This window comes from Ctenopharyngodon idella, chromosome 1 (genome assembly GCF_019924925.1).
Source record: "Ctenopharyngodon idella isolate HZGC_01 chromosome 1, HZGC01, whole genome shotgun sequence".
NCBI classification, from domain to species: Eukaryota; Metazoa; Chordata; class Actinopteri; order Cypriniformes; family Xenocyprididae; genus Ctenopharyngodon; species Ctenopharyngodon idella.
In genome coordinates this window covers 30,788,041-30,815,515 of record NC_067220.1, presented here as the reverse complement: position 1 = coordinate 30,815,515, position 27,475 = coordinate 30,788,041, and the positions used below count along the sequence as shown (strand labels likewise).

The window sequence follows — 27,475 nt, the reverse complement described above, 5'->3', positions numbered from 1 at the left end:
CAGAAGCATGTTTACCACTGTCGCATTACCTTTCCTTTTAATTACACGTTTTAATCATTTGGGAATTGATTATACTAACTGTTGCAGTTTTGCAGGTGGAATTTTTGCAAAAACCTCGCCTGATACAAGACAGCTGCTTAACAGTCTGTCGGTCGTCGTTGTCTGATTCTCCTTTTCATGATGGGCCATACATATTCTCTAAGAGACAGATCCAGACTGCAGGCAGGTCAGTAAAGCACATTCACTTTATGGTGTAGAGTGCCTAAAAAAACACTTGTAAGTGCAGAATGAGGCCTGGCAAGATGTCATCTTGATGGCAGTATACAGTGCTGCTTGAAAGTTTGTGAACCCCTTGCAGAATCTGTGAAAATGTGAATAATTTTAACAAAATAAGAGGGATCATACAATATGCATGTTTTTTTTATTTAGTACTGTCTTGAGTAAGATATTTTACATAAAAAATGTTTACAGATGGTCCACAAGACAAAAAAATAGCTGAATTTATAAAAACGACCCGCTCAAAAGTTTGTGAACCCTTGATTCTTAATACTGTGTGTGGTTACCTGAATGATCCACGACTGTTTTTTTGTTTTGTGATGGTTGTTCATGAGTCCCTTGTTTGTCCTAAGCAGCTAAACTGCCCAATATTCTTCAGAAAAATCCTCCAGGTACCGAAAATTCTTTTGCATATTTGAACCCTTTCCAGCAGTGACTGTATGATTTTGAGATCCAACTTTTCACACTGAGGGACTCAAACATAACTATTAAACTATTTTTGGGACCTGGAGGATTTTTTTGAAGAATATTGGGCAGTTTAACTGCTCAGGACAAACAAGCGACTCATGAACAACCATCACAAAACATAAAAACAGTCATGGATCATCCAGGTAACCACACAGTATTAAGAATCAAGGGTTCATAAACTTTTGAATTGGGTCATATTTATAAATTCAGCTATTTTTTTGTCTTGTGGACTTTATGTAAACATCGTTTATGTAAAATATTTTACTCAGGACAGTACTAAACAAAAAAAATGACATGCATTTTGTACTATTTTGTTAAAATTATTCACATTTTCACAGATTCTGCAAGTGGTTCACAAACTTTCAAGCAACACTGTATGTCTCTGTACAATCCCAATATTCACCTCCACATCAATGGTACCTTCACACATATGCAAGTCACCCATGCCGTTTGCACTGATGCACCCCCGTATATGTCAGATGTTTGCTTTTACACCTGTCGCTGATGAAAGTCTGGTTGATCCCTTTCGTCTTTGGGACTGAGAACTCAATGTCCGTTTTTCCCAAAAAGAAGCTAGCACACATCACCTCTGTCATTTGGACCATCTGAGATGAGCTTGGGCCTAGAGAAGTCTGCACCATCTCTGCATAGAATTGATGTATAGCTTTCTCCTTGTGTAACAGAAATGCAAGTTGCATTTCTTGATGCAGCGGCAGACTGTGTGTAGTGACAACGGTTTTCCAAAGTACTCCCAAGACCATGTAGCTATTTTTAATACAGCAGCATGATGGTTTCTCATATAATGCCATCTGAGGGCTTGAAGGTCACACACATTCAACAGAGGTTTCCTGCCTTGCCCTACACTCTCTGGATTCCCTTAATCTTTTCACAATATTATGTATGGTAGATGGTGAAAGACCTAAATTCTTTGCAATCTTGCATTGGGAAATGGCATTTTTGAATTGTTTGTCAATTCTCTCATGAAATGTGGCACAAAGTGGTGAGCCATGACCCATCTTTGCTTGCAAAATCTGAGCTTTTGGTGGATTTTTCTTTTATACCCAAACACGATACCCTCACCTATTACCAGTTCAACTGCTTATTGTGAACTGTTTCAAAACAGTTTAACTTAGATATTCTGTAATCTTTTCAGTTTTATATTGCCTCACTCCCAACTTTTTTGGAGTGTGTTGCAGCCATCAAAATCAAAATGTGTTTATATTGCATTTTACAAAATTTCCCAACTTTTCAGGAAATGGGGTTGTAGCCTATATATGTACAGTATGCATGCGTGTGTGTGTACTTTGTGTGTACTTTATGTGTGTGTGTGTGTGTGTGTGTGTGTGATATGTCTTCCTAGATGTGCAGTGAAGGGATACATTTCTTTATTAGAGTTTAGTATGAGAGACATTGGGTTGAAATGAAGTTAGTGTTTAGCTGAGCCTACCGGTTATAAAGGCTGTTGAAGCCTTACCACTGTGATCCAACACAAAATCATCCTGTGCGTAACGGTATTTCTCAGGGCCGCACGCGATGAATACGTCATCGTCCCCGAAAAAATCCTGCAAACATGTAATCTGGACAGAGAGGGGAAAGGGTGGGGGAAGAGAAAAAGAGAGAAACACTGTTTGAGAAATGAATGGAAGTAACCATGTGACTGCGACAGCTATCTGATTAACTGATAAAACATGTAGTAGTTCACAAAGTTGTGCTGCAGTCTATTCAGACCAGGAGTTTGAAATACCAGTAGCTATTTTTTGCACGAATGGACATAAACGTGATCAAATCTGCTAATCGGAACTGGCAGTACACTCGTATTGGTAGCTGAAAGCATGATTGTAGAATTTTATCAATGACAGGCAATCCTGTTCTTTATGGAGTTCTGTGGGTGCATTCTGTGTCGGCCAGCCAATAGGTAAACACACACTTGAGTTATAAAACTGGAGTCAGGATCAACTCATGCACAGCAAAAAATAGAAACCATAATTTTTGGTTCAGTCTTGTTCTACATGGAGATTAATACCTGGGAATTTAAACAGTGGCTGTAATAAAAACTTGTAGTAATGACAGATTTATTTAAACATATATTAAATTAAAGCTACAAGCAGCAATGAAAGCCACCCGGTGGCTTTAGGAAAACAGAGCACAGTGGGAAATATGCATTTAAGTATATAAATATAGGAGGACTACATCAGTCATTTGTATTTGTCACACATCCTGCTACCAGCTACATCCTGCTACTAAATTTTGGCATGTAGATGTCTTCAGGCACAGGCACTTATCAAACATGTGAAGTTTGAGGCAGATTGGACATTGTATGCTTGAATTACAACAGCTTCCTGTTTCATGATGATAACAGCATGCTTTAGCACTCAGCTAAGTGTTGCTAGCATGTTTAGCACTCAATTGCATATTTTAGTATGTTGCTAGTAGTGCATCACAGTGTTAAACATGTCACATCCTGTTGCCAGTGGGTGGCACTATTACTATAACTGAATATTGTCATGTCATGTAGATGTGTTCAGGCCAGGACTCTTCTCAAACATGTGAAGTTTGGGGCAGATCAGACACTGTATGCCTGACTTACAACAGCTTCCTGTTTCATGGCGAAACATCAGAATTTGTCAGGCCGCCACGGACACGCCATTCATCGAAAACTCATGATCTTCGCAATGTAACATCACTAAGGCCTTAAGATTAGACTGACCAAATATGATGTTTATCTGGTTAAATCTCAATGAGGAGTTAATCACAGTGTAAAACATGGCATTTGCTGTTGCCCGCAGGTGGTGCTATGACTGTAACTGAATATTGGCATGTAGATGTTTTCAGGTCAGGACTCTAATAAAACACGTGAAGTTTGGGGCAGATCGGACATAGTATGAACGAGTTACAACAACTTCCTGTTTCATGGCGAAACATCGAATTTTGTCAGGCCGTCACGGACACGCCCTTCAGCGAAAACTCAAGATCTTCGCAATTTAACTTCGCAAAGGCCTTTAGATTAGACTGACCAAATATGATGTTTATCTGATAAAATCTCTGGGAGGATTTCGTTAAAGTACAACGCCTGGAAATGCAGAGAAAATTCAAAATATCTTACTTCCTGTTTGTTTTCAGACTTTGCTCCCAGGGTCTTTTTTGTAGGTATCAGGCTGCTACATGTGTCTATCGAATTTCATACTTATACGTGAAACGTAGCATGAAGGACACTTAATTGAAATTTTGTAGGTGGCGCTATCGAGCCATTTTGCCACATCTAATTCTGAAACCCATATCAGATGTAAATTTCCACCACTTCTGACGTGTGTGCAAAGTTTCATGAGTTTTCGAGCTTGTTTAGGCCCTCAAAAATGTGATTCATTTCGAAGAAGAAGAACAATAGATTGAGCAATTTCAATAGGGTCCTCACACCATCGGTGCTCAGGCCCTAATAAAAAAAGACAACAGGTTAAGTAATAACATAATGTGTAATATAGTGCATAATATATTTAGCAAAATGCCCCTCTCTAGAGTTTATTTTTTTCTAACTGACAAATGAGCCATGGACACTGAATGGATTTCCTGCGGTAAAAGTAACGTTATGTGACATTCTTTACAAGCTGTTTTATTGACTTCTTTCTGTGGTTAAAACACTGATTGAGCGATTATGAGACATGATGCATTTTAGTTGTACTGTTTATTTTTAAACATGCCTTCAGATGTTTATTCATATTTATTTTGTGCTATAACTAGTAGCAAAGAGGAACAAATAATCAGTTCACATGTCGCTTGACTCGCAGATCTACAATCTGTATAACGCAACATTAAAGAGCATTATCAAATTATATTTATTGTTTGAATTCCATTATAAAATTGACAGAATTTAAAAGCTGAGACTTTGTTTCACATCAAAAGTAACAAAGAACAAAGCTTATTGTGATTATTGGATGGATTGCGCACTACAAATAATGTTCAGTAAAGTTTTGTTCATTCATGCATCAACTGAAAACAGCATAGTATAAAAGATATTGATTCATCAAAATGAAGATGAATTAAAAACAAGAAATCATTATTGTCAACCCTTCAAAGCTGGCCAAAACCAAAAATTTATTTTCTGCCAGATATTTTCAATTGAAATTTCAGCGTATCACTACTTTCAGATAAATGTACCAAATCTGCATTCAGTATGAGTAATACACAATGCATCACTAGGAAATAAAAAAATAAACAATTTGAGAGCACATGCAAACACACCCACATACACACACAGCCGCAGTGGTAGTGGGCAAAGAATGATGTCCGGATTTCAGCCCACTCCTCCACAAATGGAGGTGGGCAGCAAGAAACAGATGGTCCCAATGTGGAGCTCCATCAAACACACACACACGCATTTACATGGAATTGAGTGAAAGATCACAGACAGATGGAGAGGAACACAGCTCCCTCTTCCCCTTCATGAGCCTGACACTGTATAGAGAAAGGCCAAGAGAGAATTGCTATAAGATCTTGTACTTTATTAACATGATATATCATCTATTCAACAGCCTCTAATGGGAAAAGAGGTGTTTAATCTTTAAATAGCCTCACTGCACACATAAAAAGTCATTACAGCAACTCAATATGTGAGCTGTTTTGAGCTCAGAGGCTTAGAAGTCTTTCTTTCTCTCTGAATCACATACAGTCCTGAACTGCAAGGATGGCCGGTCTGTGGAACGGATCTTAAGCAGTATTCCCATCAATCAGCAGATTAGAGGAACATATGGGCCCAGTTGTTGGCCTGAGTATAGTGGCAGACTAAAGCCACACTGGGAGACTATTAAACATGCCTGAAATATTTTAGCTGATATATTGGATCTGTTAAAAAAAAATGGAATGGAATGGAGCTAAAAGAGTTTCTGTAAACTGATTGCTGGAAGCACAAGATAAACATTTTTGTTAACCTACATTCAAGAGCACATACACTGAATGAATATATTTTTTCTATTTTTTTCAAGCTCTAAAATATTTTATTGGGTATAAATATTTGTCAGTAAAAAAAAAAAACAATCCCAAATGACAAGAAAACTAATGTAGGCTTAAATAAACTGGTAATAAAAAATAAATGTGTAAAACTAAATGTAAACCCAGAAGAATGATTAATTAGCCATTGAAACTGTTATTTTATGTAATCACGTTAATATATTGCCACTCCTAGTTTCAATAAATAAATAAACAAATAGAGTTTGTAGAAGTAACAGAAATTTCTTTGGGGCCTTCAAATATTGTTTTTGCTAATGGAGTCAAAAAGGTTAAGATTCACTGTACTATACTTTAAAAGTTTATTTGTGTACATTCTGAAAACAACAAAAACAACATACTCTAACGTGTATGCTCCTTATGTTGCATTTTGGTTTTATTTTCATTTTGATCGTTTCCTGTTTTCCTGTGTTCCCTAGTTAAATTCCCTGGCTGTTAATTAGTTCCCACACACCTGTTTCTATTCTACTCGTTATCTCCCTGCTTTATATACCCTTAGGCTGCATCCGAAATCGCATACTTCCCTACTATTTAGTAGGCGAAAAACAGCATGTGACAAAAGTATGTCCGAATTCACAGTACTCATAAAAGAGTAGGCAAAATGTACCCTGATGATCTACTACCTACTACATACGAGGACACTTTACTATCTCATGAGGCCACAGGAGAGGATTTGTGAATAGCGTAGATGCGACGCAACTGACGATGGTAGGTCACGTGATAATGACAACATGCCGAATGTAGTACGTCCGAATTACAATCATACTACACACATTCATACTATTTAGAACGTCCTTTTTAAGTGGTCATTAAGTAATTACTTATTCAAAATAAGTACTTACTCAAGAGAGAATGCGATTTCGGATGCAGCCTTAGTTTCCTCAGTTTTTTTGTCCGGTATTGTTTATGTCAAAGTTTAGTTGAGACTCCGATACTCCTGCGTGTTCTCCTTGCCTATTAAAAGAGTCTTTTTTACAACCCGAATTCTGGAAATGTTGGGACGTTTTTTTAAATTTGAATAAAATGAAAACTAAAAGACTTTCAAATCACATGACCCAATATTTTATTCACAATAGAACATAGGACGACACTGCATCGCTCATCATCATAATTGTGTCAATGACATTACTAAATGGGCCCAGGAATACTTCCAGAAACCACTGTCGGTGTAAACAATCCGCTATGCCATCTGCAGATGCCAACTAAAGCTCTATCATGCAAAAAGGAAGCCATATGTGAACATGGTCCAGAAGCGCCGTCATGTCCTGTGGGCCAAGGCTCATTTAAAATGGACTGTTTCAAAGTGGAAAAGTATTCTGTGGTCAGACAAGTCAAAATTTGACATTCTTGTTGGAAATCACGGACGCCGCTGTCTTCACACTGTTTTGAAAAGATGAGGAGATGCTACACCACGGTAAACATGCCCCCATCCCAACTATTTTGAGAGGCATCTAGCAGGCATCACATTTGAAATGAGCTCATTTTGTGCATAAAATTGTAAAATTTCTCAGTTTAAACATATGTTATGTAATCTATGTTCTATTGTGAATAAAATATTGGCTCATGTGATTTGAAAGTCTTTTAGTTTTCATTTTATTAAAATTTAATAAATGTCCCAACATTTCCAGAATTCGGGTTGTATCTTTGATTCGAGCATGTTCATCTACATGTGACACCTTCCACCATTTAAACTGTTAAAAACATTTTATTTGTGGTTACCAGAATACTTGGGACATTTTCGTGCTGGAAACTGGTCATGCTCGTCTACATGCAGTAACTAGCTTGTAGCAATAACATACCAATGCTGCTCTTCCAAAACCATATTTGAAACAGCAGGGTGTTCGTGAATTCTAAAATAAACATCTGTGCAAAAAATGTCACCACACATTGTCAACTAGTATTTTGGAAAGTTATGAGTATTCTAAGCAGTTGTTAAGGTGTTCTGTGGTTTTGCTAGGACATTGCTCAGTTGCTAGGCTGTTACAATAGATGTTAGATCGAAAAAGTGACTTATTATTATAATCACCATAACAAATTTCTAAACAAATCTTTCAAGGATCATTTTATTTTAAGTTTCTTACAAGGTGTTTATTAAGACTTGTATTATTAAACTCCTCTAAGTCTTGTCCGGCTTCCAAAGCCCAGTAAAGTACAGGCCTGTGCCTAGAGAGCCCGACAGGGTGCTGAGACTAATAACAGCTCAGCTTTATTTGGCTGACAGTAATGAAGGGTATAAGAGCAGCACTGCTCTACACTGTGTTGAGACAGAAAGAAAGAAAGAAAGAAAGAAAGAAAGAAAGAAAGAAAGCATATAAATGGGATGGGATGAATTCTATGCTCAAAACAGAGTCACATTTCTGGTTCACTCCATGGGGTTTTTGGGTCCTTATTTGATCCGAAGCAGAATACACAATGGTTAAACAAAGAGGATAACTTAAGGCAAGATCAGAGCATTAGCCAAATAGACTTGAAGGGGAGAAACAGAACAGCCCCTTTACAGTAGCTCCAGCACATGTCTGATTACTGCTAACTACTCTTAACTTAGCTTTGGTGTTTCTTTCAATCAAAATCAATTACTTACAGGCTTTGGATGAGCTGGAACCTTCTAGGATTGGAGGAGTTTGTCAACCATTAGCTACTGAAGCACAGGAGAGGCTTTCCTCACATCAGCTATAAATAATTGATGCCATTTAAAGGCAGCATTGACAAATGAGCCTTTCACAGAGAAAATTAAGTTATGATTGTGTGTTCAGCAACTGATACGTTTAAAGTCATATTCAATGAGGCACTTCTGCTGCAAAATAGATCAGTGAGCTTAGCTGAAAATGAAATAATGCAAAAAGTACATAATTTGGGCTCCATAAGATTTTTTTTTAAAAAGAATGTAATACTCTTATTCAGAAAGGATGTATTAAATTAATTAATTGACAGTAAAGACAAATTAAACTTTGCCGTCACAGGAATAAATTACATTTTAAACTATATTAAAAGAGAAAAAATATCATAATAACTGTCATAATATTTCACAATATTACTACATTTTTAAATGCAGCCTTGCTGAGAATAAGAGACTTCTAAAATCTGTCCTCAAACTTTTTAATTCTCATGGCCAATCATATTGGAGGATCAAAACTTTTGTATAATAAAAAATATTTATGACGTTATTAAAACCAGTTCATTTAGATGTTACCACATGAAGCAATTTTATTTAGGTTACCTAACATTTGTACTTATTTACCATTTACTTATCATTTTTACAGCGGCGGTAAAGTAGCTCTGACAGCTTCAACTGCTCACAAAAGAAAAATAAAGGCAGTCTCAGAAGTCGGTCATCAAAAGTCTAACTGATGGCGGTGAATGGCGGAGAATGGGACATCAGCTTTCATTTATCACTGAGATGAGATGAGCTGTCAAACCACATCAGCACCATGCCCCCACGCTAAATCTGCTGTGTGGGATTGACACGAGTCTTAAAAACAGCATTATATTTGATGTCTTGCATTATTTATTTTCCAAAAACTTATGAGTGACAGGAATTGGTGAATGTGTAGGAAGGTGTAGGAACTAGTGCTGTCAATCGATTTAAAAAAAAAAAAAAAATTACAAATCAAATCAATTCTGTAATTAATCACGATTATTCACACATAACCGCAAAGTTTTTAATATATTTTTCTATTGTAATACTTTCACACTGAATCTCCAAAATAATGTAGAAACAACAAAGACTGCATATTTTAAATATTTGTTTACTGGCATCTTTTTACTAAGCACTATGAATGAAGGCCAGTATCACTGACACTGATACTGACATCTCTAATAAATGGATTTTTTCTCAATTTTAGCCATTCAACATTACAGTATAATAGAAAGCTATCACTTTTAACATTTAACAGGCTTGAAAAATATAACAAATTTTAATTTAAAGGGATAGTTCACCCAAAAATTTAAATTCTGTCATAATTTACTCAAGATGTCTTCTTTCCACTAGTCTGAAAAAACACTTTATGAAAAACCAAAAAGCCAAAAATCTCAAAACTGACTGATGCATGAAAACGGTAATTGTTTTCGTTGTATTTGACTCATGTAACCTTGTAAATAGTGCTTTAAGACTTTCAACAGGTAAATATACAGAAATTGAATAATCAAACACTGCACAGTCTTCACTGCATAAATTATAAATCAAATATAGATTAATCCTTATTAAAGCTACAAAAGTTATTCAGTCAAGACAAGAGCAGTGAATCAATGAGGCATTCTGGGCATGCATTTCAGGTGTTTGTTCACAGAGAGCCGCTTCACAGACAGCGCGCCAGAACAGATTAGAGTTCTTTTTTTTTTTCTTTTTTTTTTGCATCTTATAGTGCTTAAATGGTTTAATTGCATAAATGATAGCATGATAGCGCAGCCAAAGGATGGCCGAAAAAAAAACTGCATACTTAATTGCGTTAAATACTTTTAATGTGTTAAACTGAAAAAAAAAAAAAAAAATCACAAAATTAGCATGTTAATTTTGTCAGCCCTAGTAGAAAACAAAAATGAAAAATGACAACAAACAGGAAACTGATGCCGGTGAACAATGGGGCACGCGGAAATCCTTTTCTGCACCCGTCAGACTCACTTGATAAAGACTCCAGACTGGGCAGATAAAAACAAAAAAGGGCACTGAGATCACACAGTGACCCCGGATGGCTCCACTGACACGTTTCTGGTCGTGTGCCAGCTCTGTGTCTCCTAGCGATGCCTGCTGGGGCTGGAGGGCCTGTCAGACAAGCCATAGACACCAGACACTCTATTTTGTCTGCTTCTTACATGAAGCATCCACACAGACTGTTAGTTATATTAATGCTGCATATGCAGATGGTGATGTTTGTAATAATTAGAAGACAAACAATGACAGTTATTCAGATTCATGATACTTTAAGTTTGACCTCAATTAGTCTTTTAATCCCGATCTGCCCTTAAAACAAGTGAAGCAAATAATGTGTAGGCCCACATGCGCTCTGTTTTGTGTAATAATTCATTTAATTTGAAATATAAGCCTTTCAGGGAGATAAAATCATATCCGATTGCATTATTCCTTCCCTCTGACTGCAAGGTAAAACTAATATGGGTGATTGACAGGTCAAAGAGATTATGGTAGACATCTAAATGAACCCTAGCAGACAGATTGTAAAGTGCTGAAAACAAAATGTCCTATTTATTGCTGAGTTGATGATCTAATGTGATTTAAAAGACCTGAATAGATGTGATTTGAAGTCTTGTCTCTGCTATCAGACTGTATCAGAAATCATTTGCTTGTTCACATTATTCTGATGTCATACATACACAGAGCGCTGTCAGGCTTTTAGTATGCTAATGTACTCCAGGGCTATGTCAATCACCAACCCCCACTGTCCAGCACCCGACACGTATACCCACAGCACCTATTCAGACACTAGAACACTCTTATTTGCACTTGCCCTCAAATTATGTATCTATCTTTCAGTGCTGAACAAGGCTATGATGCTTAAAAACAGCTTAATATTTAAAATAAATTATGTGCCAAAGCAAAACTACATGCAGAAATATGCATAAAAAATGACTCATGCATTTAGTCATTAAATGCTATAAAAGTTTTTTCAAAACCGTAAGAATCCAACAGAAATATAAAACATGGTAAAAACTAGATTATTAAAAGATTTTTCTTTTTCTCTGTCATGTACACTCTTATTTGTCAATGACCCGAATTCTAATCAGAAGTCTGTCTATGAGTTTTACTTCAACGGGATGTTATTTTAATTGTCCCAGTTTGTTTTTGTTGTAGGTCACTTACAGTCACGGCAGACTTTTGCTGCTGTGTTATGCATTCATTTTTAGACCCTTTATATATCTAAGGACCACTTATTTTTCCAATTTCGTTCAAGTCTGCAGCTTTGCAAATCAGATCCTTTTCCAACTATATGCTGAGATTATTGGCTTGGGTACAAAACATGTGTTTGGGACATAAAATAACATTCATATTTCTGATTTCTAAGCAGATTTGAAAAAGCTTAAGGTCTTAAGATTGATGTAGAGTGTTTTCAACTAATGTACAATGTGACTTTTAAAACCAACAGAGCTCAAATCGTGAGTTTTTGAAGTGCTATTTGTATGGTCAATGAGGAGGCAGCAGGAAGAGATGGAGGCGGTAGGGTGCATATGGGTTAGCAATGATAACTTAAGTGTACGACCCCTCTTCCCAGCCTCTTGACTACTCACATGGTACCTCCCCTCTGCTATTCCCCTGGAGACCGACTTGTCCTCATGCAGATTTATAAAACCATCATGGATAGTGTATTACCATGTCATTGGTTTCCATTATCAGCTAATCACAAAGCACACAGCTGGGAGAAGATGTAATGCATCTAACATCTAGGCTAATACATCAAAAATTGGTCTGTTTTATTTACTTATTACTAATTTGGCAAAGCAAATGTAAACTCTTGCCACAGAAAAGTGCATATTCTATCTCTCCATCAGCTTCTGTTATGTAAAACCAAGCAAAGCTCCTTAGGGGGGAAAAAACTAAAGGGAAAAGAGCGATTGGCATTCATGGAGTTAGACATTAAGAAGCGTATCTGACTGAGAGAGAGTCTTGTGTTGGCTAGTAGAGATCCGCTAGCCCCCCTAAACGCGGCCCACACCTGCCAGCTGCACTTTAAATCCCCCAGCCTTTAGGTTCAATTACAGCAGAGCTGGATGGAGTCTCAGTGGGGTGTCCACAATTCAGCATCCCCACCCCCACCTGCTGAGAATTAGGCTCGGAATGCTCAGAAGCAGATGGCATCCAGTGGCTATCGTGTTAACATGCATGTTACCCCTAAATATTCATAATATACTGTTTGATGAAGGGCTTTCTTTGATTTCAAGGCAATGGCTCAGATGGTTATTTGACCCTGTTTAAAGTGGCATAGCTTATTTAAGGATGTGGTATTGGCTTATAAGAAGTGCAAACATTAAGCTCATTATGGTATATAGCAAAATTACCATTAAAGAGATTGGGGTAAGTACGATTTTTTTTTTTTTTTTCAATACTCGATACTTTAATTCAACAGGGACACATTAAAATGATCAAAAGTGACAGTAAAGACATTTATAATGATACATATATATATATATATATATATATTTAAAATGTTCTTTTGAACTTTCTGTTCACCAAATAATCCTGAAAAAAATTCAGTTTCAACAAAAAATCTTAAGCAGCACAACTGTATTCAACACTGATAATAAGAAATGTTTCTCAAGCACCAAAACAGCATATTAGAATGATTTCTGAAGGATCATGTGACACTGAAGACTGGAGTAATGGCTGCTGAAAATTCAGCTTTGCCATCAACAGTTATTTTAATTTGTAATAATATTTCACAATATTACTATTTTTACTGTATTTTTGATCAAATAATGCCTGGGTGAGCGCAATACATTACAAAATCTTACCAACCCCAAACTTTTGAATGGTAGTGTAAGTAAATATAGTATATACACAAATAACAAAAATGCATCCCACCGAATATGACCCTGGCCAATATGGACCCCTGGGCTTCAGTTCTCTGTAAGACACTCAAACGATATCATCAACAATCTAGTTACACAATATACACTCTCTCGAGTAGAGGACGTCCTTTTCATCGAGTGTGCCTGCAGCTGTGCATTGAGGACATGCCGCCTCAAACTCTTCACAGTCCTAGTGAGGGTGTACCAACTGTAATCACATATGACATGCAGTGATGCGGATGCCTTGTTTGAAACAACCAAAACAGCTCTCAAGTAAACATAGTTCTAAAGCAAATTCTGTCTTGTAACAAATAGTTACATACACACACACACACACCATGAAAGCAATAAGATGTGTATTCAGTGTATGAAAAGCAGCTTAAATGTAAGACAAGTTTCATCTAAGTCAGTCTGATGGATTTGATCTAGTTGGATGTTTCTTGGAAGCTTATATGTATGTCTGCAAATATGAAGTTCCAATCTTAAGGCTTTAATGTTTTTCTTTCTTATCCCTTTTCTCATTCCTCAGTTTTAAAGAGATTCAAAGATGTTAATCTTACTATAATGCTAAGAAAAGACACACAGTGAGAGTCCAACTGTACTGAGCTATGTGCTCGCCTCACCATAATCATTGAGGTGAGCTGAGCACACAAGATAAACTGCAGAGAAACGCATGAGTAGACCAATTTATGTACAAATACACTTTGGTGTCCCAAGACTATTTTTAAAATATTCAAGGCACAAATTAGATATATTAGATATGTTACAATGTAATAAAAATGCTAATCAACCTAGCACTAAAAGAGTTGCTACTTAAAAAAAAACAATAAAGACATATTTTTAAATAGTATTCATTTAATTTTTCCCCCCTAAGTCTATTCGACTCTATTGCAATCTAAAACTACAATTCCCATTTGCTGGTGTTAAGATTTCATAAATTTTCTCTTTGATAAACAGCGATGTTCCTGAATTTACTTAAAGGCATGGGTATCACTGCAGTGCTATCCCATCATGCATTTTTAATACTTATCAGCAACAAACCATGCTATTTGTGTGTTTGCCATGAGCTACTCCCACTGAGCCACTCACATCCCTGTGCTGCGGGGTAGATGACATGTTCATCCCAATCATGGACAACACTAGAGCCTTAGTGGTAAACTGCCATTGGCTGCTCAATCTTAGCTAAAGTCTATGAATAATGCAGAGCACTTTAGGCTAAAAGCGTAGGGCACTTTTGGCTAAAAGTCCATTTCACAGGTTAAGACTGCTTGACATATAGTGCATTTTAATTGTTTTCTACAAATTGCAGAGTTTTGGTGCTAACCTCAGTTTTGGGACTGTTGTATTTGTGGAGGTAAGAGTGCAACCATACTTAGATGCAGACATTAAGTAAGATTAGAAGAGTAGAAGATCTTTTTCAAAACAAGAAAATATACATGTGAATGTATTTAGCAATAAATAAATAACAGACAAGATGTGATTAAGAGGGAGCATGTGAATATTGAAATGAAAGGGCCAAAAACAGAGCCCTGTGGGACTCCTTGGAACTTAGTACAGATATATTAGGTCAAAGGGTCTTAAAAGAACAGTCAAAAAATAATGATAATATTAATCCACCAATATCATGCACCCAAATAACAGAGGACGAAGTGAGTGACTTATTTCAACTACTTTCTTTGTATTCTTTACTCATACAAAACCAGCCTAAGACATTACCATAATAGTTCTACATTCACCTTTGCCAAGCAATTCTTGGAGGCAGTTTTGCATAATTAAGGAAGATCAAGCCGGGACAGACTTTAAATATGCGCATGAGTTCTCTCACTAAATTCCAAAGAGATTCACAGTGGCCGAGAGGCAGCCAGGAGCTCTCTACGAACAATTCACCACTGCCGAGTCGAATCCCCAACGACATCATCAAGACATGTCAGCTATCCACATACCTCACGTACCCCGGCTTTTTGAAAGAGAACAGAAGAGGCTAATTCCCCTGCCCTCATAAGATTTCTGCATGAAGATTCTTCAGAATTTCTTCTGTACAGAACAATAAGTATTCTTCATTTGCTGAAAATCCACATTTTAATTTTTAGGAAACAAAAGATACATTGTATGAAAAAGCTTTAAAGGATAAGGAAGTCTGGGTGTATAGATGAAAGATAATAAAAACAGTGGGACCCACTATGTATTGAATACTGTCTCTGTTGGAAAGACCATGGCTGAATGCTCAGTATCCCTGTCATTACCAGAATAATAAGGTTAATTGTCCTTTCTGACAGTTCTTAACATTATACTTTGCCAAACACTATAGGTACCGATATAATGTGCGTTCCTGACTACTTTTTTCCAGACACTGCTGTAAATAACCAAAGGATTTTGATCATTTCTGGTCAAGCAATTAATATATTTACAAAGATAAACAGAATATGAATGAATGATGTGAAGCTGCAACAGAATCAAACACATTAATTTACTGTCCTTAGAATGAACTGCAGATTGGTTTAACCAAAACCACATAAATGAAATGAGAATTACTTGTTTTATGTCCTAACAATCACAGACGTGACTAAAGACATGCCCCATCTGGATTTCCTGTCTGGATTGGCTCAAGCACGTTCACAATTAAATAGGGCTCAGGTGGTCATTACCAGCTCCTGATGTATAATTCTGCCCTATCTATACTACAAGAGCTCAGATCATTATTTGAGAGTATCTTGAGGGTAGCATCCATTCACATTTATTAAAGGTGATAAAATACTAAAGTGTGGCCTCATTTTTTCAGGAAATTGCTCTATTGGAGCATTTAAAAAAAAAGGTTATTTTAGTTTAAATATATCTTAAATGTATGTATAGCATCAATTGGAGGAATCCAGTGAAATAGATTAAATGGAGGTGACTTGTTTATATATTTAATAGGACTAGCTGATAAATGTTAACTTCTAGAACCATAAAAAAAAAAAAAAAAAACTAAACTACTGATATGTAATCAATATATCTGTACATTTAAAAAACAGTAACACTTTACAATAAGGTTCATTAGTTAAACATTAGTTAATATATTAACTAACATGAACTAACCATGAGCAATACATTTGTTACTGTATTTACTAATAAATAACAGTTGTTCATTGTTCAACTAATGTTAACAAGATTTAAATAATGTATTAGTAAATGCTGAAATTAACATTAAAAAGATTAATAAATGCTGTATAAGTGCAGTTCATTATTATTTCATGTTAACTAATGTAGTTAACTAATGTTAACTATTGTAAAGTGTTACCTAAAAAACTTAGTAAACCATCTCTAGAGATGACATTTCAAAAATCCCAAATCCATTGGATGGATAAAATGTCAAAAACTGAAAAACAGAAAAAAAAGAAAAAAAAATTCATGGGTGCTTGAGGAAAATTTGTTCCTCATGAAGAGAGGTACTAAAGTTAGTAATAGACCCAAAGTTTAGACAGTCTTAGCACAGGGATAAAAAGTAATAGCTTTTCAAAGTAAATATGTTAAAATGATACTAGGCCAGAGCAGATGTAATACGCTTAGTTTCCTATGGTTTCCAGACAATGCCAGAGCATAAATCACTTTTCAGATTAATGATGTCGTTTGAAACCATAGGGACCATTTTAACCCTCTTTAAGTTTTAGCTAATATCTTTATTTAAATAATTTTATTAAATGGCTTTTCGATCTTTCACTTACTTGTTTGCCCTCCAGAGTGTAGAGTCTCTTCACAGCCCCAGAGTCCAGTTTAATGGCATCAGTGATGTCCGTGAGCACCTGCTCAAAGGAGTGAGCCGTCTTCTTATTCAAAAGTATCCGGACAGCCTTGCGCGGTTTGACGCCACTCCTGATGACCGTCACCAGCTTGGGTTTGATGTAGTCTTTGCTCTCTCGTTCTCTGAGCTCGTTCTTTGAAGTGGTAAGAGATGGCATTGAGCGGGACGTCCCAGTCTTCACATTGACTGACCAGTTGGGATTAACGTTCTTAGTGTAGTCCACTTTACGGTAGGGTTCGTTGGAAGCACACACATAGCTTTCTCCTGCCAAATCGGAAGAAGAGAGTAAGATGAATGGAATTATGTTCTGTGCAAAATGTACAAATAAATACAGCTTATTTTTACTTTATTAGATACTGACTAAAGAGAAATTAAACCAAACATAAAATAAAAATATATAGCATTAATTCTAACAAATCTGATAAGGAAGCCCAGTTCTGCAGTAAAACAGAAAATCAAATAGGTAATTGTGAGACAAAGTTTAAAAGAAGAAATAAAGTAACACTGAGATATAAAGTTACAGTTATGAGTTAGGAGAATTTTGGAATGTAAAACTGCAATTATGAGAACCAAAGTCTTAATTGTGAGATATAAAGTCACAACTGAGATCTACAGTCACATTGTGAGTTTTAAAGTCATATTTCTGAGATAAAGTTACAATTCTTAGATATACTGTAGGCACAATTGTGTGATATGAAGACAGAATTTTAAGGAAACAAAGTCATAATCATGAGGTTTACAACTTTGCAATTCTGAGATATAATGTTGCAGTTGTGAAATGTAAAGTCACAATTTATTTATTAGTATAAATATATTATTACAGTTCTTTTTTTTTTTACTCTGAGACAGACACATGCTGTCACATTGAGTCACGAGGCGTACTGGAGGTAAGGATCTTTGAATAACTGACCGTGAACAGAAGGATCTCAGGAGTTTAAGGGTACGTTTACACAACAATGATCTACAAAAAACGGAAAAGTTTTTCCTTTGTGTTTTTTCGCATACAAACAATGTTGTCAAAATGATTCACAAGGATCCGTGAAAACAACTAGGCCTAAAACAGCTGTATTATGCATGCCAGGCCAGTAGTTGGCGATGTCACTATGTAAAAACAATACGTGCTTACAGACTGGACACACAACATGCACCATTTTCACAAATTTGTGTTTTTGTAGTTTACACAGAGATGATAACAGTATAGTTTTTTAAAAACTTGGACTTTGAAAAAGGTTTGCGGTTTCAGGCCCCCAAACCACAGTTGTGGTGTAAATGAATGGCTAAAAAACACATAAAAAGTTTCCCATATTTAGTTGAAAACAGTGCAATGAAAACATCCCCTAAATGCATTGGATAACGATCAACTAAACTAGACACAGGTGATGAACATAATCCATAACCAAGGAAACAAATAAGAACTGTGAAACCATGACAACCAAGGGAAAAGGAACTAAACACAGGAACTGAGAATACGGAAACAAAATAATGAAAATCAAAATAAGAGTCCAGAATAAACCAAACTAGCCGTGATACATGCTTCCATATGAAAGACCTCGGCACCTGTGCAACAATTTGTAACTGCCATTATAAATGTACACATCCAAGATACCCAGAGACTGCAAAGGGTTGGGTTAGGTTGAATAAAATAAAAATAAAAACACTCATCCCATCTGTGACCCCAGCTCTGCCTGTCTACACTTTTCAGCTGTGGTTTTGGACAAAGTCCAAGGCAAAGTATTTTCCTTTTTGCAGGAATTCCAGTGTAACTGTTAGCAAGTATGCACTCCCATTCCCACAGCGATACTTCACAACCCAATAGACCATATAAATGAATACCACAAGAATGAAACATTACTGCCTAGGAAATGTTGCATTAATACTTTCATTATGGAGTTCATTATGACAATTTTTACGAAACTGAACATCGGCTTGTCTGATAGACATTATGTTAAATACTTAAAGCCCATGAAAGTGTGCATGGCAGCATAAAGGCCATGCCTGTTTATGTGTGATGGCACATCTTGGCACTACAGCAGAGGCAGCTGGTCTGAAAATGGAGCTTTGTCATCCTGAGGAGTGCATTGCTGTCAGAACAAAAGACAGGCCAGTGTATCAAAAGAGGACAAACAACCCTCAAAACCAAACATCCCCTCCTGCTTCCTACCTACCTCAAAGAAAACATGTCTGAATGTGTTTTTTTACAACATATGAGTTGACTTTTGATGAAATAGCAGGAAAAAACATACATCAAGACATGAGCATGATTAGCAATAGATTCAATTTGTAACTCAAGATACCAATCAAAATGACTTTGTGTGATATATTTTGTATACTATTTTTGCCATTTACTATGTTAGTTTCATTCCTCTACTTTCATTTGTCAAGATATTCAGTATAACATCATTCTTGCTCTTGTGATTTTGCTTAATGTTTGCTGAGCAGAAGCTTTATGGTAGTAAAGTGATCCACGTGATGAAGTTGGCATGATTTGCAAGTTGTGATAGTCTTTTCTTTCCTATTTTGACATATATCTGAGTGAGATAGCTTCTCGAACAAGGGAAAAAAAAAAAAAGTAAGGTGGGATTTGATTTTGTCCATCAGAAATTTATTCGATCATTGGATTGTCATCTTTTGCTATTGGTTGATCTAATGTGAGTGACAGGTTGTCCCGCCCTTGTGGCAGTAAATACGTCATCAGAGAAAAAAAGAGATGCCGCTGCAAAAGGGAAGATATTTCGATTATAGATTATAAGGGTACATGGAATTTTAAAAAGTAATACGCATGGATAAATCATTTAATATAAATACTATAAAAAAAAATAAGAATTGTCCATTTTGATTTTATAGTGACTTGAGGGGTCAAGATAGTGAAAGCAGCCAGCTTATCAAATTAAGAGAATGATCTACAAAATCATAAAGATAGGAAACAATTGTAATCAAAGTTTATATCTAAATAGCTCATCTTGAAAAACTACTGACCTATGATCTGTCAATCTGTACAGATCCAACCAACCCAATCTTCTAGCACTGTGTATCTATAGCACAAGTTTCATGCTTTCATTTGGCACGCACTTTATACGTAGAAATCACTTTTTACATGCATCTGATATTCACTTCTTGTGTGCATTTGATACGCAATATCTTTTTTGATACGCAAATATATTTTTTAATGAATACAAGTGGAATTATTATTAGTATTCTTATGATTTTGCTTGCTAAATTTTAGTTTAAGATAGAAAGTGACAGCATATTCTGAAAGTAAATTTTATTTCATTATTTTCCACACCAGACCTTGAGTCTCCAAAACTTTGTGATTTTCTCTCTCCTCTAGTGGAAGTCAGGACATATTTACCTGATTTCTGTTCCCCTTGCCAGTCTCACTGTAAATGAATAGTGATCCGAACAGCTTTGTATTGGATTTGCGCCTAGCTGCACCATGTGAGTCATGATGTGAGTCAGGCCCTCGGCCCTCTGTCCCACCAGTTGCACTGCTCTAAGCATGACCCTGCCTGTATGTATTTAAAATGGATGAGGAATGAATTGACCAATACAATTTTTAAATACATACAGATTGATAATTCTTTTCTTAAATCTAACCCTAAACATTTACCTAAATTTACCCATAACTTATTAAACCTACCTTTAACGTATTTTGACTTTTCATTTTAAATAAGCAACAGACTGATGCCTGTTGGAATGCTGTTGCTAGACAACTAATTAAAGTCAACAGGGAAATTTTGTATACCAGTTGCATGTAAAATTTCTGCATATAGAGCTATAGATACGCTGTACCAGGAGATTGGGTTGATCCAACACAGTTCTTAACAAATACCTTAACACCACTTGAATTTGAAGTTTATAACCTGAATTTGAAGTTTATAACCTCAAAAATAGAAACAGAATATGTTTGAGTCTGGGTCAAATATATGATTTAATGTTTGAGCATATATTTAAGTTTCAAACAGAAAAAAATGAGCAAACAATGGCTAAATACAAATCATCATTGCTCCTGGCTATGCATACTATGCACACCAAAATGTGTGTGCATAAGCACTATTTAGAGGAAAAAAAAAATAAAAAATCTGAATTTCATCTAAATCTGAATTGCAAAGTTTATAGCCCCTGGTGAAACTAGTGGCATCAAACTGAGAGGAAAATCATATATATTCATATCATATATATATATATATATATATATATATATATATATATATATATTTCTCATGTTAGTAGAGAGGCAACTGAGAACGTATGACTCACCTAGTGTGAATGAAACATTTGTTTATTCACATGAGAGTATGAAGAAATGTGCAATATAACAACGTACATGGTCTGTGCGCTTTGATGCATACAAAATATGTCATGTTTAGTGTACAGTAAACATTAAAGGTGGGGTATGTATTTTTTTCAAAAACGCTGTTGGACATTGCTGATGTTTGAAATAGGGTTGCAACAACTATTCGATAAAAATCGATAATAATCGATAATGAAAATCATCGACAACGATTCTCATTATCGATTAGTCGGGTCTGCCCACCGTGCACTGAAAACATCTGACAGTCACGTCAAATTACAGCACTGAATAACGCATTTCTGTGGACAAAAAATGCATCTAAAAATAGTGAAGGAAACAGATTGAGCAGCTGCGGGAAAGGTACGAGATCAAAGCCGATCAAAACATGAGAATTCTTTATTTTAAGCTCAAGCTAATGCATTGGCGTAATGGCTTACCCTGTCAGGCGCTTTGACAGATGCATGCGATTTCCTCAGCGCAAAACGTTCATTCTACGGCTATATCTGTAAATGTTACAAATTCACTCGAGCATTTCCATTTTGCATAAAGGCTCATCCTGACAGTCTGCGTTAAACTTCAAACTTTACTGAATGAGCGCCGGCGCGCGCACCCGCGTCAGACAGACCGAACGCGGTAGAGAGGGAGACTATTAATATTCAGGGCAAAAACATTCATTTTGCTGAAATATCTGTTGTTTAAAGTTAAATTTAGATTTAAAAAAATCAACATGTCATTCAAGTATTTTATGAGAGTAGTAACTGTAAAGGGATAACAACATGTAATTTAAATGTAAGACGTTTCTTATAGCCTATTTACAGGATAAAGAAATGACAGTAAGAGGTGATTGAGTCCAGAGTGAATGTGTGTGTTCCTGCAGAACATTTATCTTGCCTGTTGGTTAACAATAAGTTTGTGTTTATAATAATAAGTTTGTGTAATCTTTATTATCTTTATTACTATCTTAATTTGTAATGTAGAGATTTACACTATATTCACAATATACAGTGTTTAACAAATTTATTAGACCTCTGCCACCCAATGTAAGGTTTGTGCCACAGCTGTCCTAAACTATCAGTATTGGTGATTACCAAAATCATTTTTCATGTTTCTATAATGGTTAATCCACCAGTATGTGTTCTTTAGTCACAGCAGTATTTCTAAAGCTACAATATATTTATTGTTGATATCCGTGAATTTTAGATTTTACTGTTTTACAAGAAAGGCAGAAAAAAAAGTAAAGCACTTTATAGTTGTGGTTTTTTTTTTTCAGATGCCCAATTACAGTCAAAAACAACAGACTGTTATTAAGTTTTTTTTTTTTGTTTTTTTTTGTTTTTTGGATATTATGTGTGAATAATGACTATTTAGTTGTTTCAGTTTGTTATTTGCCTAGTAATAGGCAATAACATTTTTAGTTTTAAACAAGTTTGGATAGATTCATAAAATATTTTTGTTCTCTCTTTATTATGACAGGTAGTCTAATAAATTTAGCACTGTATGTTTTCATAGCATTCAATCGGCACATTTGTTTGAAGTACATTGGGCAGGATGTGCAATAATGTGTTTTTTGTCAAAAAAAATAAAATAAATAAAATTAGGATTTTTATCCGATTAATCTAAAAAATAATCGGCCAACTAATCGATTATCAAAATAATCGTTAGTTGCAGCCCTAGTCTGAAATCAACCCAAACAAACCCACCCCTCTCTTCATTGCGCCGCCTCCAAAACTCACCCTCCAATCCTAACCACCTTGCTCCGAATCGGTCTCGAACCCCGGCCCGTCCACTGCTGGCAGGCAAGGCAAGTGCACTGACAATGACGCCAAACACCGCATTCTCTTGCGGTCATCAGTGTGCAGTGGTTTACCTGCTAAACTCTCACTAGCTGGCCACTGTTACACACACAGTGTGAGAGTGGATGTCTGTTTATCACAGCTGATGTGCAACAAAATACTTCACGAAAAATAAAGCGCAGATGATGAACGAATGACAAGGAAGCACAAAAAATGAACTTACAGTAAACAAAAGTAAATACAAACAAGAGTTTGTTGTTACCAACAGCACAGCAGCTCCAGACAATCAATGACACTCAAACCCAGTGTTACTCACATGTGAAGCGGAATCAAAGCAGCCTCCGCGTCTGTTTTCAGGCCTTCCCACTTAGCTCTCTCCAGCGCTGGAAAGCTTTTCTAATATTAATGTGGGTCCTAGAACGTTTGCCCAGTCATAAACCTTCATTCCAGTGGTATTCTTTTGAGCTGTTTTGTATTGTGTCTCATCTCTCTTTCTGCGTTTTTTTTTTTTTTCTTTTCAAATCTCCCTCTTGCTCATTCTCTCTCCTCTGCCATCATACGCCCCCTAATGCTGATTGGTTAGATGTTTGTTGTTGGTGTTGGCCCGACTAACTTCCAAACAGTGTTGTTGAAAAAATACATACCCCACCTTTAAAATATAGCAAAATTAAAATAAAAACCCAAAAGCCAGGCAATGGTAATGCCATGCATGCAGATTTTTAAAGCATTTTCAGATAAATAAATAATACTTCATACTCATAAATCAAGATTTAGTTCTACCAGTGACCCAGAACTACAACCATTCATCCACAACATAAATGTCATTGTTACCGCCACTGGATCATAAAATCTCAATTTCACCCAGTTTGCCTCAGAAATAGGAGGGAGGGACTCCCAAGGCACTGGGCTTTATTAAGCTGAGAAATTAACAAAAGGCTAATTAATGAAGTAGACTCCAGATGGGGTCACTATTACTGACGAAAATCTGACCCAAAATCAGATGGCAGCTATTTGACATAATATGTGTGTGGGAAATATAGTAATATGGATGTCATTCACATGGGCCTCAGGTGTGGACTGGAACAACCACAAGGGTTATGAACCCTCCATCACCCTCCCATAACCAGTCATGCCTTGTCACCAGATGGGACCCTGATGTACAACAAAGTTTGGTTTGCCAGCACAATAAGCAGTGTCACTACAAACACTCCAACATACTGTAGCTGCCTGTTCCTGGCGATCTTTAGCAAATAGCACTCATAGCTTTGATCATGCAGGGTGTAAGACTTTACACAGATTTGTAACACAAAAGAGAACTAAGCCAACCCTCAGTCAGCGCGAAGAGATGCTGAGCTCGGCACTTCAAATGCAAAGCACTTGTACAATTGCATCATTGAGCAAACACAGAGCCACATTCTGCGTCACAATCTCACATGCAGCTGAAATTGTGCTTGCAAACTAATTTAGTAAAATATATACTTATACAGCTTGAATTGTGTGTTTAGAATAACATGATTTTCCACATTAAAAGCTTTAATTATGCAATGAATTCTCCATTCAGTCTATTGTTGAAATACCACAGAGCAACAACAAGGCCAGAAATTTATTTATTTATTTATTTTAATGACAGTCTAGTCTACATACTATAACATGACTATATCAAAAAGGTATTCTAAGAGCATATTATTAACATTTAGATAAAGCAATACATTCATTGTGATTGAGTACTGGCTTGCATAATCACTGTCAGTTAAAAGGAATAGTTTACCAAAAAAAAAAAAAATCAATTCTGCCATTCACTGTTGTGCCAAATCTTTATGACTTTTTTGAAATATGTCTCAGTGTTTTTTGTCTGTACAGTGAAAGTCAGCAGATCCAATGTTGTTTTGGACCCAGCTGACTTTCATTATATGCATAAAAACAGTTTAAACAATATATACTCTTTTGTGTTCCACAGACGGAACAACGTCAGGGTAAATAAATGGCTTCTCTTTTTTTTTCATTTTTGGGTGAAAGATTTAAGATCCCGTTCCATGTCTATTTTAAAGTTTAGTCAGGCAAGGAATGGGGACCATATGACTGTGGCCTTAAGTGACTTACTGAAGAGACTTACTGTATCTTACTCAATACTCTTCATCAGCTAATAGTGAATTAAGTACAGTAATCTTTCTAAGGCCAGGGGGTTAGATTTTCCTTGTTTATCATGGCTTGTAATGTTTAAAGTTAACTCTGAAAGTTAGACAGACTTTATATACGTATAAGTACAGTGAGTACTTATGAGACAGGTTTTATTTTTGTTTTATTACATTTTATATTATATATATATATATATATATATATATATTAACATTAGCCTACTGTTACCTTTTTTTATTATTATTTATTTATTTACAATGTCTTCGCAATATGAAGAACAGTCAAGCCAGTAAGTAGACAACTAAAAATTGCAGCGTGAATTGAAAATCCAGTGTGTATGTGCGTGAGAGACTTGGAAAAGTTACCTACACTGACAATATTGCTAACAATACATTCTTCTGGGAAGTGGGATCATGCCATTGCCAGTTGTGCTTAATTGGATGTCACATGGAATTTTAAGTGTCTGTTGTGTCTACATTTGCACCTGCACAATCTTCAGTCTCACCTTCAAGTAACTCGTCCAGGCTGGTGATCTTCTTTCCCCCTTCTACAGCATAGATGCTCCGGACTCCCTGCGGTAAATTCACATTATCAGAGAGGGAGCGGGTGAGCTCCATCAGCAGCGCGTCGAAAGACCTGAAGCGGTCACCGGACACCGCGTACACCAAGCCCTTGAAGTACTTATCACCATTCCGATAGAAGCGAACTTTTTTCGCTTTCTTTTCGGAGGTGAGCGACTGCAGAGTGCGTGTGCGGTAGAAGCTACAGTGCGCGCTATGAGCGGGACTGGGCACGAGCCCATTACCCCGTGAGCCAGAATGCGATCCGCCGCTGCCTCGCGGGGACCGGTGACTCTTCTCGCGCTCCTCGAAATGCTCCCACTCGATGCTTCTGCTGGACATGTTTATTTCCTCAAAGTCAAAGCGCTGGTCCTTGGGGAAAAAAAATAGCTTGTTTTTGTGATGTTATTTCTGAATAATTGCACCGGTTGTCTTTCGTGGTAGCCTATTTCTTCCTTTTTTAAGACCTTCAACAAATGAGATTTTTCTTTAAGAAATCAGTCAAATCAGCTGTTCTCTTCAACTTTTTATACAGCTAAAGAAGGAAGACTTGTTAAAAATATATATTACGAGAAATAAATGGATGTGAAAGTCCCAGTAGTCCACAAATCCAGGAACTGTACAATTCAAGGACAGACGCTATAGTTGGGGTGAGTCCCGATCATGATGAGATGAGACGCGCAGAGCTGTATGTGCGCATGCTGGACACGCGTGACCGTCCGCTGTTCTCTTCATCCCTTCACTGGCACTCATATCAGGCCAACACTCACCACACACCTACATGAAAGCCACGGAGGAGAGGACAAGAGCTACTCCTCCTCAGGGTCCTAAAACACCAATCTATTATTTGTCTACGAACGCAGTTGTTCTCAACCGTGGGCCACTAGGGGGCCTCACCGTTCTCAAGGGACAGGAATGACTAAAAGCCCCAATACGTATAAGATTTTTGCAGTAAAATATCCAAAAACCACTAGGCCAGTGTATTATATTTTGTTCAGCTGAGTACTTACAATATCCCAAATGTTTCCCACTATTTGTAAATCGTGAGAAAATCGCGATTTTATCCAAGGATATGGGACGTGTCTGGGTGTCGCCTGTCAATGGCGTCATATCCGCATTACCCTCGGTTTCCGTTTTTATTAGAAACCATGGAAACACCAAAGACGCTTTAATATATCATGTGTTTTATTAGACAAGGGAACAACTGTTTGGTTACATTTATAGGCAGAATACGAATTATTGTTATATAGCTCAACGTGTTTAGTCTCATTGTTTAAATGTAGTTTTCTTAATTTTCCAAGAGTACCCTGCTTTTACCATGCCTCAGAGAAAAACACTATTTTGTCAAGTAGCTAAATAATACAGCATTTTCTCCATCATACAATACATTTTAAAATTAATTGCATGCCATTTAGCAGCATTTATTAATATGATATTCCAAAATCGATCTAGCTTACTGCAGTGTGTAACAAGTATCTCACAGCAGCCGCCCAGTGAACGCACAGAGTAACGTCATAACATAATTTTCAACACAGTCAAATGTATCTAATATGATAAACAGCGCTGTGTTACCTCATACGCTGGACCGGAAGAAGCAGAAGCACCGAATGTGGCATAATAAAAGTCCCGCTGCTCTTGACCCATGTGTCGCTTGTCTCTC

At 36.5% G+C, this 27,475-nt stretch overlaps 1 protein-coding gene across 19 annotated transcripts in view; it reads right to left on the bottom strand.

Moving 5' to 3' along the window:
• Positions 1-26,625, bottom strand: part of dclk2a (doublecortin-like kinase 2a) — a 57,066-nt gene extending 30,441 nt beyond the window's left edge. For 3 of the 19 annotated variants that reach the window (XR_007929658.1, XM_051889584.1, XM_051889839.1), the window contains exons 1-3: positions 25,761-26,621; positions 16,959-17,299; positions 2,192-2,321 (exon numbers count right to left, since the gene is read on the bottom strand). Coding sequence is in view for 17 of the 19 variants with exons in the window: in XM_051889584.1 (XP_051745544.1) it covers positions 2,192-2,321; positions 16,959-17,299; positions 25,761-26,157 (868 nt within the window). In the remaining 2 variants the exon portion in view is untranslated. Of the gene's footprint in view, positions 1-2,191; positions 2,322-16,958; positions 17,300-25,760 lie in introns of all 19 variants that reach the window. The other 16 variants (XM_051889226.1, XM_051889816.1, XM_051888759.1 and 13 more) reach the window with 13 other exon arrangements.
• Between the last annotated feature and the right edge of the window lie 850 nt (positions 26,626-27,475).